Raw genomic sequence first — 16,616 nt, forward strand, 5'->3', positions numbered from 1 at the left:
AGAATATAAATTTCTATTACAGCCCATTTAAGTGTAAAATTAAATGAATCCGTGAAATTTGAAAATACTTGAAACCGAATTAGTAGATAAAATAGTGCGTATAGTGCAATATGATACATGTACATATGAAATACAATACAATAAAAAACCTTGTAACGAGAAGCAATTTGATGCCAAAAGAAAATAAAATAATAAAATAAAGATATAGAAAAATTGCTCATATTCGATTGCACTAAAAAACGCTTCTCAAAAATTTGTCAAGAAATGTATTATATAAGTCCGTAATTATTATATACATATGTATTTATTTAAAACGAGTTTGTCGATTAAAATGCATGTACATATATATAACAAAAATATATAAAACAAAATAAGATAAAAAATAATCAAAATAAAATGAGAATAAACCGAAAAAATACAAATTTATTTTTATACACGTTTATGTTTGTACATATGTCTGTATGTAGGTTACTAGAAGTTACTTATCTATTTGGTAGACTATTTCAAAAATCACAAATGAGAGTTTTTTAAACGCTAAGAGATAATTCATATGACAATTGTGGTAGTGATTTATAATATTGTAAACTTATAAATCACTACCACATTAAATCGCTTCTTATTCTGCTCGTCTCTACTTCGGAGAGATTCATCCTTTTCAATCTCATACCGTATCAAAGTGATGTACACACGCATAGGGATGCATGTATACTTACACACTTGTGAAGTCTCGGTGATTACAAAATAATGTCTATACCCTTCAGGTATAAACACAGATTACCCAAACACAGTCTGCTTTAGATCGTCGACTTTAGATTCTTTAGTTAATATTATGTATAAAATATATTATGAGCATTTATAAGAATTTTAAATAGGTTTTTGAGCTCTCTTTTCTTTTATGCTGTACATTAACATTAGAATAATGTAATACTATAATTACTAACAAAAATAAAATAAAAATGTACAATAGAAAATGATCAGTAAATCATTAGCTATTAAAATAGATATAAGTTGTATTGTGTACATAATTTAGTAATATTAAAAAGCATTTAAATATCAAAAAATATATAGTGATGCATGCAATCTCATATTAAATGTATTGTATTTGATATTAATTCATTTTCCTGTCGATAATATTTGGTTTCCTTCAATATACTTATTATAAACACAATATTTATTTATTATTATAAAATCAACCTGTCACCATAGTGATACTAATTTTAATTTACGTTTTCAAAAAAGTCTGAAATAACAATACGACAACGTATACAATGTAGGAACGAACACATTTATTTTATTTTAAACTGGCTGTATTACCCGGCTTAGCTCGGTATTTGTAATATAAACCGCTTAAACATGACTAATCTAATAGTAAACATTTTATTAAATTTATTTGAATACTCATTTTTTTTTAAATTAAATTGACTGTCACGAACAAACAAACATATATAGTAAGTCTCTTTCGAAATTATATGTATACCAAAATCCGGCGGCTGCGCCCCCTAGAGCTTCGCCACCGAAAAACCGGCTTCGCCCTCGGCGCCTTTGCCCCTGGAGACTTCGAATTCTTTGAATAAAAACAAATTGAATTTGTTCAATGACGTCACGGATTTACGACCTAACGAACGAAGGTTACATACACACAAAGTCTCTTTCCAAATTATATATTAGATAATTCATGCGTAGTAGCAGATGATCGTCCAATTTTTAATTTGAAAATTAATTTGGCGTTAATTTAATGAAATATCAAAATGAATGGCTACTATGCGCTTACCAATTCATAAAAAAGTAACGGACTAGCACAGTTCATGAAATGAGCATGTTTTTGACAATTTCATGAAATGAGCAATTTTCTGAATATAAAAATCTAAATCTCAGAGTGGTAAAATCTGAAATTGCTCGTAAAGTGAAACAGGTGCAAGTGGTTTCCGGTGTCGTCCTTCGCCTTGTCCCTCGCCGGTTGGGCGTCACTGAAGCGTCGTTCTTTGGGGCCGTCGGCGTCGCGGCGCGGTTATTTGCGGCCCGGGGGGGCAACGGCCCCTCTGAGAGGAATGCGCCCCTCCCGGCGCCCCCCGCCACCGGAGCACCACTACGAAAAGGGAAAACCTCACCGCGATATTTTCAAATTTTCCCATTCATTTCACCCGCGCGCGAGACGAGCGAGCGCGGCGCAATACAGAGATTCGCTCGTAAAAATACGGCAGCAAAAAAAAAAAACGCGCGATGCAGTTTTAGAATGCATCTGCATCGGGCTCGAAACGGGTGGCGAGTTGCACGACATTAATATCTCGTTTGCAACTTTGTACGTAAGCACTGAAATATATGATATGCTATATCTACATAGATTTAATAAGGAGTCATTAGCGGACACGCTCAATTATGTTTTATTGACTTCATCAATTTCAGCTCGTTTGTTGTGGTCTCCGCGTCGAGTGTAATTTTTTAAAAGTTTAAATAAATAATGTTGGTAGTGGCTTACTATTGTCGAGATCTCCTGGGCAAGTTTTGCAGCATCTGCCCGGCAGCAGCTCTGGCTCATCGCACGACGGTTTCGGACACTCGTTCTTTATGTTTCTGCATTGCACTTTTGCAACGATGCGGTGCTTCTTTTGTACCTAAAATTAAAAACGGCACAGATATATTCGATTGAATCTTATTTTTACGATCTGGCTCCGGGTACATTTAACGAGGGCAGAATCAAAATTGTGCAGTTGAAATTTAAATAAAATTTTGTAGCACTATTAAAGGTTTAATGTACGCTGGTTAATTTGATTTTAAATGCAGCACAAAGAATTTATTAAATCAAATTACATCATAATTAATGGAGAAGCTTTGGATTTAAATAAAAAATAAAATGAAGAAATTTTCAAATTAAAATCGATTATATCTAAAACAGTATTTTCCTTGTTTATTTTAAGTATAAATAAATTTAACTAGGGGAAAACCAAGTATGGGAAAATTTCATATTCTACATATTTAAGTACTTATGTACGTATGATTCGATCAAAACAACATTTGTTCAAATATTATACATAAATAAGTATTAAAAATATTCAAACTATTAAATTTTCCCACTTTAAATGTTATGAATGTGTATATTAATTTTATTAAGTGTGATACTTTCTATAATCACAAAATTAATTAACAACTCTTAACTTCATTACGTATAAAAATGTGAGAAAACTATAAACAAAAAATCGACTTTTTGAAAAAACTCGCTCCATGAATTGTTTTCAAACGAACTTTTTCTTTATTTTATACGAAAATCCTCAAATCTTCAGATTTTTTGATCATATTACAAATTGTCTAAAATACAATTTTCATACAAATTTCCACAACTTTTTCCATTTATCGAATACATATGTTAGTACATTACAAAAACATATGTATATTAAATATATAAACTAAATATTCATTGCAAATATTATATTTAGAGCAACGTTATCATTATAATAAATTATAAAATGTAAATATCACAATTACATTTGAATAACATACATACATACATAATACCGTCATATTCACTCGATAACCCGTCGCCGTATAAAATTTATGGTATAAATTTATTCAACAATAATATCAGGTAGTATTTTACAACTATGTTTGGACAATAATTTTTATTTATACGCACAGTATCACGTATAAATATTTAATTTTGAACGGAGCACGATAACCGATCATTTCCAGCTTCAAGGGCGGCAACTATATAATGCTACTTACTTACAATATGTATGTATTATATGTACTCGAGTCCTACGCGTTACATATGTACAGTATGTATTTAATGGTTAAAGTCGATGGTCAATCGGTGGTGGTTGGCGCCATGTGCCTCGGAGATATTTCTACCATATAAAGCACGTCGCGCACTTTCTAATCCGCGACAAAACGAGAGTTCGGCAGCCTCGAATTGGCACTTCCCTCGAGAAGCACCTCCTCCTGGCAACTCCTCGTCGTCATCTTTGTCATCATCGACATCGTCGTTCGTGTCGATTGTGAGCGTGCAAGTCGCGTTTGTCGCGTGTCCATATAAGACGAGCGGCTTATATGGACACGGCCCTCAAGCCCGCGTAGAAAGTTGAGCTTGTCACCAGACGACTGTCTGCCACCTCCTCAACAGCCTCTTGAGCTCAATAACCACCTCAATAAGAAGAATATTAACCGTAACGCTCCAGCAAATGCCAATAGTGCTGCCGTCTCATCGTAAGAATCGAATCCAAAAGCAAATTATAATCCCTCAAATTTCCTAGAAATTTTCAATGCAAATTTGCCTAAGCATATTTAAAAACTATACCACAAGTATCTTTCTATCTTTCATACAATTCTAAATATTCTGGAAGTAATTTGATTGTGAATTTAGTCATAATATAACGCATATTGAAATTGTACTGAACGATTCAGATTCACATAAGTTATAAATCATCGAATCAAATTAAACATTGATTAAATGGTTTAAACTATTTATTACCTTCGTATATTTAAAAGTATTTATTTAAAAAAATTTACCTTCAAATTTAGAGAAGTCGAATCCAAATTTAGAGAAGTAAATCTATTAAGTTTAATTCATTTTAATATTGAAATATCATGATAATAACGTTTTCATAAATGCAAATTTTACTATACATATATTATCTAATGATACGTCGCTGTATACTTTGCATAATAAGGAGATATACGAAACGGAATACGTAGATGAGTATACAAGGGTAGTTGATATTATGGAAAGAGTGAAGAGATTGAAATGGCAATGGCGGGTCACGTGGTTAGAAAAATAGACGAAAAGTAGAAGAAAGAAGCGCTGGAACCCGAGAGAATATAAAAGGTGTAAGTTAGGCTGCCAAGAAGATGATTGGATGAAATTAGAAAACTATGTAAGGTGACATGGATGAGAGTTGCGCAAAACAGAGATGCGGAAGCGTGTTGGAGAGATCTTCATCCAGAAGTGGATGTTGAATGGCTATAAATGATGATAATGATGATATAATGAAAAAAATTGGCATACGATATCATAATCTCATCAAATATAAAAAAAAACTAGCAGGCATTGCATCATTCTGAATGTTATGTTAGATCTTAAACAAAAAAATAGAGAAATCCAAACTTGGTCTGATTCTTATGTAGACAGATACGAAAGAATATTTCGGATAATATTATACAATACAAATGATTCAAATTAATCTTCACACTTGTATGTATTAAAATATCATGCGGAACCATATAAAGTGTTTCAAGTTGTAATATTTACCAGTTAAAATATTGATCTCGATGTGTCATATCTATGATTTGTAGTACAACAAATTCCAATTAGAAATGTCTGTTAAAAAAAACCAGAAAACTTTATAATTGTTAAGAATTGTAGTAAATTTATTATAACCGTCTACAGGCATTACTGTTAAGCAATTACAGATCAATCAATTGATGTCTTTTTATGACGCCAAGCCTCAATTAATAAATACCACAATAATTATTGTCTAGCGGTAAAATGGTAAGCGTAACTTGACGTTTCGCCAGTGGTGATAAAATTTGAAATCATTCGGGCGAACAAACGAATGCACGTCATTAAAGCAAGAGTGGCATTAAGGGCTCGATAGACATTCTTGCACTTAAATGTCATCAGATAACTTGAACTCAATATGCGTTTGGTAAGTGCAACCCAAAAAGATCACTTAAGCTGTTCTAGGTCGACATTACTCACATAAAACGAACCGTTTAATAATGTATAATAGAAATACGAGTGCTTTCATATAATATATCTACTTAATTCGTACATACATATATAATATTTACATTTCATTCAATTCAATTTTCACTGTTGTGTATGTATTACTTACAAGTGGTCGAATAACTCGACCGCAAATGATGACTCTTGGAGCGGAATAATGTTTAATGACAAATCTGTATAGAAAAATTGTCACGTTATTCAATACTTGTAGAGCTAGATTGGGAAAAGCTGACCCGTAGTCTGTCGGTGTGTAGCGATTATGATGATGAAAGAGTCATTCATTAAAACCGAAATGAGTCGTCGCTTCTGTTGTGTAATTCATGTACTTAGCCGCAGACAACACAAATCGAGTGTTTCCTCGGGAAAAACGCTCTCCTTTTAGCCTAATAAATCTACCAGATGTACAGTGGGGTTCAAAAATAATTCTCACGGTCAATTTATTGTCGAGACTTCGTTGCGGTCATGGTCCGCATATAGACTAAGGTAAGACGGATTCTTTTTAGCTTTTCGCTTTTCATTATACAGTCATGTGCGTCGCTGAAATTTCGCAATATTTACAAACTAAACATTTTTCAAAAAAAAAATATATATACATATATATATAACATGGACATGTTGACACTTTGACGATCCGTTTGATCTAAGCGCGAGGGGCGACGTGGAAAAAACTCGCTGAAATATTTGAACACCGCCTAGCGAGAACAGACGAGTTTTTCTCGTGTTTACAAACGTGTGCAAATCTATTACGAAATTTCACTTTTTTATTTATTTTTTTTTTTCGGTACGATGAGACATCCCGTTCGCAACGGGTTAACTAACTGGACAGTTATATCGGCGCACGGTTAAAATAACAAAAATGAAACGAGCGATAGGTAAACACAACGGTGACAGAACGGTAGGATGAAAAATAATTACAGCTATAATATAAAAAAATTGTAATAATTATTATATTTCAATTAAATATAAAAAATAATAAAAATCTAGTAACGTGTTCTAGTAATGGGTTTTCTTGTTAATATTTCGTACAAGAAAGCCCATATAAAATTTGCTCCAAAGCTCAATAAAATTTTTCTTCGAAAACTAATTGGTGTATAATATACATCTGTATAATCTGTATAATATACACAATAAATTGTTTTTACTTTATTTATTACAGGAAAGCCTAACAGGCAAACTCCAATGCGCCTTCCTGATCAATTATGTATAAATAATTTTTAGAGTAATTTTTACAGAACATCATAGAGACATCTATGGATAAATTTTCATTTTTGTCAGCGAATTCAAGTTGATGAAAAACTCGAAATTTGCGAGAAACAGGTCAAGGCTGCCAATTTTTTGGAACCGTTTCAATGAAAATCAGATAAATCGGAAACAATCGACCTGGAGTCACATATCCTCATAAGTCAGGCCAGCAGCACCGGGCAGGGGTTTAACCCGTGACCACTTGTTTTGAAAGCATTACATGCTAACCACTAATCTATGCTGCTGATTATAAATTACGAATCCAAATATAGGACATATTTCAATATACTATTCATTTTAACAACAAAACAATAAAGCAATGTAGAATAAATATGTAAATATCAAAAAATTCTAATGGTCACAAGAATAACTATTTTACTACAATAAGGATCACATGAATACAATTTAAATATTTTAACCCTCATAGACCATAAAAATTTGACCAATTTGACTATTAAAGTGAGGATCAGTATCTTGAATATCTGAATATCTTATACCCACAAGAAAGTTCGCTGTCGAACTAGGAATAATGTATTTAATTCAAAATCTTGAATTAAAAACAGCATCCCTCGTTTTATAAGACGATCCTTATATATGGAACAGAATTGAATAATTACATCTATGATTTAATAGAGAGAAATCTTTATATTCTATCATTAAAAAAGAAAATTGCCCGGAAAATCTTGAACATTCTCCAATAGCTATAGTCTGTGTCAGCTTTCGACGCAGACTTTTGATACATTTTCATGTGACAGTTACAGTGTCGACTGGACGATATTAATAATTATGGCAGACAGCAACGGAAGACAGGCCAGGCCCGTCCCTGCTGGACGACTCATCTACAGTCCACCGATGACTGACAGTTATCGCCGTTTAACCATTTTTACTTTATTTATAAAGGCGGCGGCCGTGACGATAAAAATAATATCGACAGGAGGAGGGGGGGGGGCTAACCATGACTCACACTTCTGTGACTCTGAAGAGTCATAAGTGACATTACGTACTTGTATCTACTGTTGAGCTACCGGTTCATCCGGGAGCTGTACCTATCCGATAATAATAAATTAAAATTTAATTCGACATGTTTGCGAGTTCAGAAGCCCCGGCTCACGATGGTCTCTTTCCGATAGTAATTGTGTGCTCGCGAGCAATTCTGCAAACCGGTAAATCCGTGCTCTGATTTATTTCTCAGCCAATAAATCAACGCGGTGATAATTTATTTAATCGATAATCCTTTTCAACGGCCACTTCTTACCTTTTAACGCGAACATGTGTATATGTATGTAAATCGCAACGGAAACTTGCTAGACAATTTTGCAGACGATGAAAAAAACACAGTATGTATTCCACAGAACGACATCTCCATTTAAATTATGGCTAATTTTACACGAGTAATTATTATACAAATCAAGAGATTTGCATGATACATTGAAGACGAGCTTAGCAAAGTCCGTGTGTAGTGCACTTTATAAATATTTATCGGCTGGTGGAAAGTGAGTAAATAAAATAATTTAAATCAAACTATGTATGTAAGATAGCTATAGATACATTCCATAGAAACCTTGCGTTACAGCAATACCAAACGAACTACTTATGTGTATATACTAGAAATAACTTAAATATTTGCTGACACTTCGTATAATTATAATAAGTCTGTTCTGTTACATTTAATTGATCACAATCTTAAAACTTTTATTTGTACACAATTATTACAAAGATTTAATATAAAATGACAAGTATATAAATTATGATATCCAACCTTCCAATTTGATTTAGTTTGATTTAAATTCCAAATTGATTATGACAATGGTATGAGTGATTCCAATGGACCGAAAAGTAACCATAATGTTTGTATATACATATGTACATATGTATCATCATTGCTGGATGAAGACCTTTCCAACATGCTTCCATTCGTCTCCGTTTGGGGCAACTCCCATCCATTTCATCCCACACATTTTTCTGATTGTTTCCACTCATCTCCCCTGCGTCCTTCTTTGCACCCTTTTACATACCTTTTACATACCATTCGAGCGCTTCTTTCGCCCAACTATCGTTCGTTATTTTAGCTACGTGACCCGTTACTCACCATACATAAACCACCTTTGTCATACTTCTAACCCACGAATTCCGTTTTCTATCTTTCCTCGTCATGCCAAGCATACAGCGTTCCATACTTCTTTGAATGCACTGGACATTTATGCAGTATTATGGTGTTCAATGCCCAAGATTCACAACCATTCATATAAAATATTTTCTTATAAATGTAGCTTATGTCAATTTCTATGCCTAGTAAACGTTCTTAAAAAAATGTTAATAAACATGTATTTTAGAGGTGCTTTCGCATCTGATCAAAATTATAAATTGCTATTAATTTTGTTTATATTTCGATCCAAAATAACTTTCATCGTTGTCAAAATTATTGGTACATATTTTATTTTATTTATTTTATTTTTATTTTTATTTTTATTTTTATTTTTTATATGCATGGCTGTAGATGATAATTTATCATTTATTTTATTCTAAACAGACCATTGTGGCATAACAGGCATAATGAGAATGATAGCAATTAAAGTCAATATGTCGACGAAGATTTCTTATCATAAACATAAAAATGCATAATCAGAAAGTACTTCTGTTTAATTTCGCGGCTGTAGGAAGAAAAAAAAGCAATGCCCATTGTTCTGTTAAGGTTTTCTGACAAATAGGATTCAGAAATAAAAAAAATATAACTAAAAATTTGTTACTACTGAAATGAAAAATTTATAACATCAACCCTCAAAAAACTTGTTTTCTTTTTGAAATCATTTTACTTTTTGTATAGATTCTAATTGAGTCTTTGTAACTAACAAGGTCGATGTCATTCAATCTAATTCAAAGTTTACTTACTCAGTATTTTAAAAATTTATAAAACGATTTTACGAAAGAAAAAATAAACAAAAATCTTGCAGCATTTTCATTCTTAAATGAGCAATGATAAAAGCTCGCACGGTTACAATAGAAAAACTCGCTACAAAATCATCATCATCCTTCATCGAGCGCACAAGCCACTTATATCTTTACAATCCACATATCGGCACGTCCCTGCATTTTAATACAGACCATCATACGATACAATTCATAATAGATTGTCCATTATATACATATATACATACATATAGTGGCAGTATACGCCGGCAGGTACACACGGCCGGTACACACCGATCATATTTCATACGGACACGATAAAAGCCGACAACGTAAAGCTCGAAACATAATACAATACACACACACATATGAGATACTTATAAATGAGAGAATGATCGGTGAGTCATCGATCGAAAGATGATATGGTCAGATTGGCCAAGTCTCCGATAAAAAAGCGAAGCAGCATATGTATATGTGTACATATACATGGATACTGCTTCGGATTAAATCACTGCACTGTATCACTGCACTGCGACGGTAATCATATTCACACTTCATGTAAATTTTGTCAATAATCTGATATTGCCGCGTGTTGCCTCACAGCATTCGTATAATCTGATGCAACAAGGATGTAGGTGCAAGTTTGGACATGATACAAACCACTACTACTACTACTACCACTATCATTCAAGCGAAGTGAATTTTTTTTTTTAAGTTCGATGAACTTTGAATCGTACGTGTGTAGATTGTTTGGTTTTCTTGATGAAATAGTGTCATATTAGCCGTCCAGAAAAAATACACTTATTCGTAAATAAAAATCCCACACAATTTTTCAATGAACAATTTTCTATATATCTGTCTAAGTCTCCTGGAATAGATTTTTTTATAAATTACTCCATATAATTAATTACCTTCTGTAGTAGATAGCAAACAATCAAAAACAATTAATATTTGATATTCCAAAATGTATTTGTCAGTGGTGGATTTTGTTCCTCAATGGTATCCTATTTCGATTTAATTAATGGTTTACAGAGTTTCATAATATGATACTGAGGATCTAATAAAGTATTCCATAATGACTTTTCTTTGGAATCAATAATAGAAAAATAATATTTATTTATTTATATACGATAATATACTATAATTTTAAATCGTTGATAATTCAGCTTTTCATAATGAAGTTTTGAATTGTACGACAATTTGCATTTGTACATATGTACATATAAGATAAGTTGTAAATATCGTGTGTTTTTTCTTTTATAATGGTAAGAACACACTCAAAAGTGCGGTACGGCGTGTCTAGGTAAATTCCCAGCTATGATAGGTGTGTCTACGGTCATTATTAATTCGTACGATCTTACTATGTCAACAAGTTTCTTCTACATATGTACATTCTCAAACATGATAACCACCGTTATCGATCATTGTCAAACCTATGTCACAAAACCCTCCAGGGGGTGAGTTTTGTGAAAGATCGCGATAGTATAGATTAGGCGTGCTAACGTTTTTTTTAGAATGTGCAAAACTATCTAAAAAAAACACGTGTCACGTACCACTACGTGTGTCTGCACCTTTAAGGAGAGAATACCGCACGGTATGCCATGATGGACTCCAGCTGTGAATGGACGTGTCTTATGTCATTGTTAATTAGTACAATATTATAATTTCCACAAATTTGTCCTGCATTATTTATATAAACCTATACATAGTTATCACTTTGAAACCTACATATGTCAATACAAGAATAAAATTCCACCGAAAATAATGCAAGGCGTGAATTTTGGGAAAGATCGCGACGGTACAGACTAGGCATGCCAGCGTTATTTTGCATGTGCAAAACTATTAAAAAAAAAACTCGTGCCACGTACCACTCTGTATATCTACACCTAAATTGAGACAAGCCTTGTTTCAAATTATGTATATACATAGAACGTCGCGCATTGACTGGAAGTTTTAGGAAAATTTGCAGAAATATGATTCTAATACATAAAAACTAATTAACAACACAATAACAAAACAACTCACCCGTACGCACTCGCATTTGATGCAATACATAACGCCGAAAGGTGGTCCAAGATCGGCGAACCACGTCGAGCCCAACTCTTTCGACTGACCTCCGAACGTACATTCTGAAACGAAAACAAAATAGACATCGTATAAATTTATGTATAGAGAGGACATCTTCTGAAAACAATGCAATATATCTCGGTTAATAGTTTTGTTTTGATAACTCCTGTCAGATGGGATTACAGCCCGTTGACACTTTCAGTACCGCACGCAATCAATCCGGTGAATACGTTCTTAAGTTAAATTATTACATTGCAATAGTGCTTTTTTTATTGTATCTAAATTTCGTAATATATTGTAGTTTATGTGTGTATGTATATATGTATGTAGGAACAATTATAGCGATTTCATAAATTAATCATATTGATAAAATCTGACCGGATTTCTCGGTGCAAGTGACCGGCGAGACCGCTGATTGGATTTTTCGCCGGTCGGTCACGACTTCTAGAAATTAATGTAATAAATTTGTCATTCCGCATCGTGTTCCCTTTCAGTTTCACTAATAAACACAGAACTGATGGCGATATTCTAATTCGAATTCCGATAAGACACGATCGAAGTCGAACTCGTGTGTATAAAGTTTTCCAAACCATACGCAATACCAAGAAAATCCTTTCACGGGGAAAAGTCAATTGAATATAGAATATTTTAACCATGAAATCAATTGAATATTTTAACTATACAATCAAATTATTTTCAGTTAAATTTGTCATTGACTTCGTCGTATTTAATGTATGAATAACCATCAATGAGTGACTATTGTATTTGAACAAGAGCAAAAAAACATTGCACGGTTGAAAATTGTGTATGGCAAATATGAGCAAAACTTTTTTTAGTACACCTTAACAGCATTGATATAAATTAAGTATGAAGCAATGGGGAATTTCCGGTGGTCTCATAAGTGAAAATTTTTCTTAAGAATTCCGTATATGGTAATTCCAAAAATCTTGAAAACGTCATTTCAATATAAAAATTGAGCCTTGTAAACGAAATAAGTTTATAAATATATTTATATATAATAAAAACATTTATTTGAGAAGTATTGGTTGTAGATTAGTGAGACAAAGACTTCCGGAAATTAATCCAATGTTCGAAAAATACAATGGCAATCATGTCGAATACAAATAACGTTCGAACGAGAATTATCTCGTAAATCTTGATGGATTTCATTTTATATTTTCAAATTATATTTCTTTATACAATATCATTATTTTCTTTTTTTTTATTTTGATTTAATTCATCAGATAGCAGGTACGATTAGTAAATATATATTTGATTCGTCAAATAATTGTGTTACAGTGCCACGCGCTGTCTGCGTTATCAATCACATAATCCGGTTCTTTTCGACCAAGTTTTTTTGTCCACGCGCTATCTTAACTGATTGAGATAAACGTTGGGAATGATTCGTTTTTTTATTTTTTTTTGGACGCCGTTTCCTTTTCAATTTTTCAAACGAGATGTATCAATTAATACGTCTGAAAAAGCATGGGAATCGTCCAACGCCATCGATAAATCTTCCAAATAAAAATTCACCTTGTAAAACTTCGCACTGGGCTTCTCAGAAATAAAATCGCAACGACGAATTTTCCAATTCGTCGAAGAATTAATATGAATTTCGACGAATCGTAAACGTTTATGGGAATCATTCGTCGATTAAACGCTTGTACATGTGTAATTCATTCATATTCATGCCTTATTTTACATAAATTCAATTAAAACAGCGTGAAATTCAAACAAATCAACCATATATTGTGACGTGAAATAAATAATTACAGTTTCTATCGTTATAGACTGATCGACTGTAATTATTTAAAATTTAATCGATACGCGAAATGAAGTCGGAAATCTTGTAAAAATTCAACTCGGCGACCATGTGATTATTTTTTGCATTATTTTATAATTTTACGGATGCGCAATTACGATTTTGCACACCACATAAAACCATCCGTATGCTGATTTAAATATTTGAAAATTGCAATGGTCAAAATCACCGAAAACCTGACAAAGACTTTTTCCCATGAACGATACTTTTAAAACGGTATCGCGCAGAACGATTCTTGTTTGCGGTTTTTTTTTTTAATTATTTATTTTTTATTGCGGATTTTTTTGCATACAAATAATATGCACATGTGTGTGTTATTTCTCGCGCCAAAACGGTTCGATTCGTCCGTGTATAATTAATGCACAAATCACTTCCTGAAAACTGGCAGCACGGCGAAAGATAAAGGCGGCCGACCAGATTAACACGACAACAAAAAAAGGCCCACGAGTTCGAAAGCCTTGAACAGTCGATTTGCAATAGATCAAAGCCTACAATTAAATTGGTCTTGACACAGAATCGTTTAATTGCATTTCTATAAGCCATTACACACACATATTTATATACATATTCACCGGAGGCGTGCGATGGCGCCTAATGAAATAGGGCGAGAGGGTCTACGACCGCAGCCTCACGTGAAATTTGCACATGCAAAGTTTGCATTGAACGTCAAGTTCACTTGCAAGGATCTATTTACTTGGTCTGGTAAATTATTCGTCCTACAGTTGATAATAATGATGGTATTGCGAAACCATAATCATTTTGTCGGCCACACGACGGACACACGCACGCCTCCTTTGATCAGGAGCCGGTTCCTGGGAACCTCGAGTGTGATGATCTGATGATGTTCGCAAAGATGTTACTTTATCATAATGATGTGCACTGTATTACATACATACACACATGCTCATAAAATTATATTAGTCGCAATGGATTCTAATTTTATTATAACCGCTCGAGTTATGTAAATATGATTAAGACTCGATATTTATATAATAGATCTCATACTTGAGCAAGTGTGATGAATAACGAGTTCGAATTTTCGCATGATCACAAAACTTCACCTACCGTTACTACATACATACATGCATGCATAGATAAAGTAAAAAATCTATTTAAATCATAGGACATCCCTATGAGTGTTTTGTAGTAAAAAAATCTTTTAGATATTCAAGAAAAGTTCATAAAAAATGCTTTTGAATGTACAGTGTGTGGTTCTGTTATTGATTTTTATAAATTTATATTTCCCCATGATGTCATTACGGGTCTCCCCGGAGCAACATCTATAGTATTAAACTTTTACATATGTACATACATTTTATAGATTATAAATTTTTAAATCGTGTTCAAATAGTGGGTAAGATGGTTTTTGCCAATTTGATGGAGGAATCGTTTCAACAATGAGATCAAATTAATTGGCAAAATCAGATAGGCAACGATTTTCTTGGAGTCAGAAACAACCAAGCCTGATCGGCAGCACTACACATTATACTCGGAATAAATTATTTTAAATCGGCTCACGAGATCAAGCCCAACAACCTCTCGGTGGTTGGCATTAACGCAACCACCGAGCTATGCTGCTGGCTATCAATGGTCTACAGCTCTATACTGTATATTGGACAATGAACATCCTCATGTGGAGTATGTAGATGTCATAAAGATTTTTTTTTACATTTTATACCAGGAAGGCCTACAGGTAAACCCCAATGCACCTTCCTGACCAATTATAAACAATGCAGATTTTTTATTACACAAGCCAATGAATTACAAGACACTGAAAACTGAAAAAATTAAGGAGACATCTATGAATTGTACATACATTTTATTGTACATTAATCATACTTAAATAGTGGTGACATAGTAGTTGGAAGGTTTTTAGCCTATTTAATCGGGAACCATTTCAACAATGACATCAGAGAAATTGGCAAAGTCTGATAGGAAAAGATCGACCTGGAGTCACAAATATCCAGCTCTGACCAGCACACTACAGATATACTCAGAAAAATTATTTTCAATCGAGGTCAGCTCATGGGATCGAACCCGGCACTTATCGGTGTTAGGCAGAAGCTTAACGACCGAGCTATGCTGCTGGCTAATTTGAATGTGATTAGTAAAATCTAAGCTTAAGATATGTAGGTGTATAACAGTGTAATATAAACTATTGAGAAAACGAATAAATTTTACAGCCTTATCGAAAAATTGAATCCTTAAAAATACATACAAACAGAATTTAAATTTTGCTTCGCCCACTTCCTAGAATCCAAAGGCGAAACAATAGCCCATATTTTGTCATTCCAAATAGTGTCTGGACATTTTCTAACCCGTCCTCCTTTCTTTTTGCACGAATCGTGTTGATTTTATCGTATTCGTGTTCGTATCAAATGCTATATTGTATGTACATATACATATGTATCCTTAACTTTAACTGTGTGTAGTATAATCTGATCGTAAACACTGATGTGTGTTTGCCATACGCTCGACTCTTTTGAGTATGGTCTGCATTTGACATGGACGATGTACTGAGAAGTTTATTACGCATACCTTCTATGCCTCGGGGGGACGTTCCTCGTCTGTACGAGTAAATGGGAGGCTGGCGACGACGTCAGCCGGGCTGAAAGGGTTAAACGAGTGTCGCGATTGCCTTCCGTTAGCGGCTGGAGTGCAGACACCAGAACTCACCCAATAAATCGCAGCCGTGTGCCGCGTTGACTTATTTTCGATCAGATAAGGCAACTGGCGGTGCGTCGGTTAAACCAACAGCGCGTGGGAGTGCCTTCGTGGACCGCAACAGACGCACATTCTGCCAGAGTCGAGGTCTCGCGGTTCAAAGTGAAGGCAAAAGGGGACCCTGCCTCTCTTCTCGGA

General features: G+C 33.7%; 1 protein-coding gene across 1 annotated transcript in view; it reads right to left on the minus strand.

Annotated features, from left to right (window-relative positions):
* Window positions 1-1,392: 1,392 nt before the first annotated feature.
* The window catches only part of LOC143913410 (dorsal-ventral patterning protein Sog-like), a 74,916-nt gene continuing 59,692 nt past the window's right edge, over window positions 1,393-16,616 (minus strand). The window contains exons 2-3 of the mRNA XM_077433162.1: window positions 11,891-11,994; window positions 1,393-2,612 (exon numbers count right to left, since the gene is read on the minus strand). Coding sequence (XP_077289288.1) covers window positions 2,448-2,612; window positions 11,891-11,994 — 269 coding nt within the window. The 3' untranslated portion in view covers window positions 1,393-2,447. The remainder of the gene's footprint in view (window positions 2,613-11,890; window positions 11,995-16,616) is intronic.

Source organism: Arctopsyche grandis, chromosome 6 (genome assembly GCF_051622035.1).
Source record: "Arctopsyche grandis isolate Sample6627 chromosome 6, ASM5162203v2, whole genome shotgun sequence".
In the NCBI taxonomy this organism is placed as follows: domain Eukaryota; kingdom Metazoa; phylum Arthropoda; class Insecta; order Trichoptera; family Hydropsychidae; genus Arctopsyche; species Arctopsyche grandis.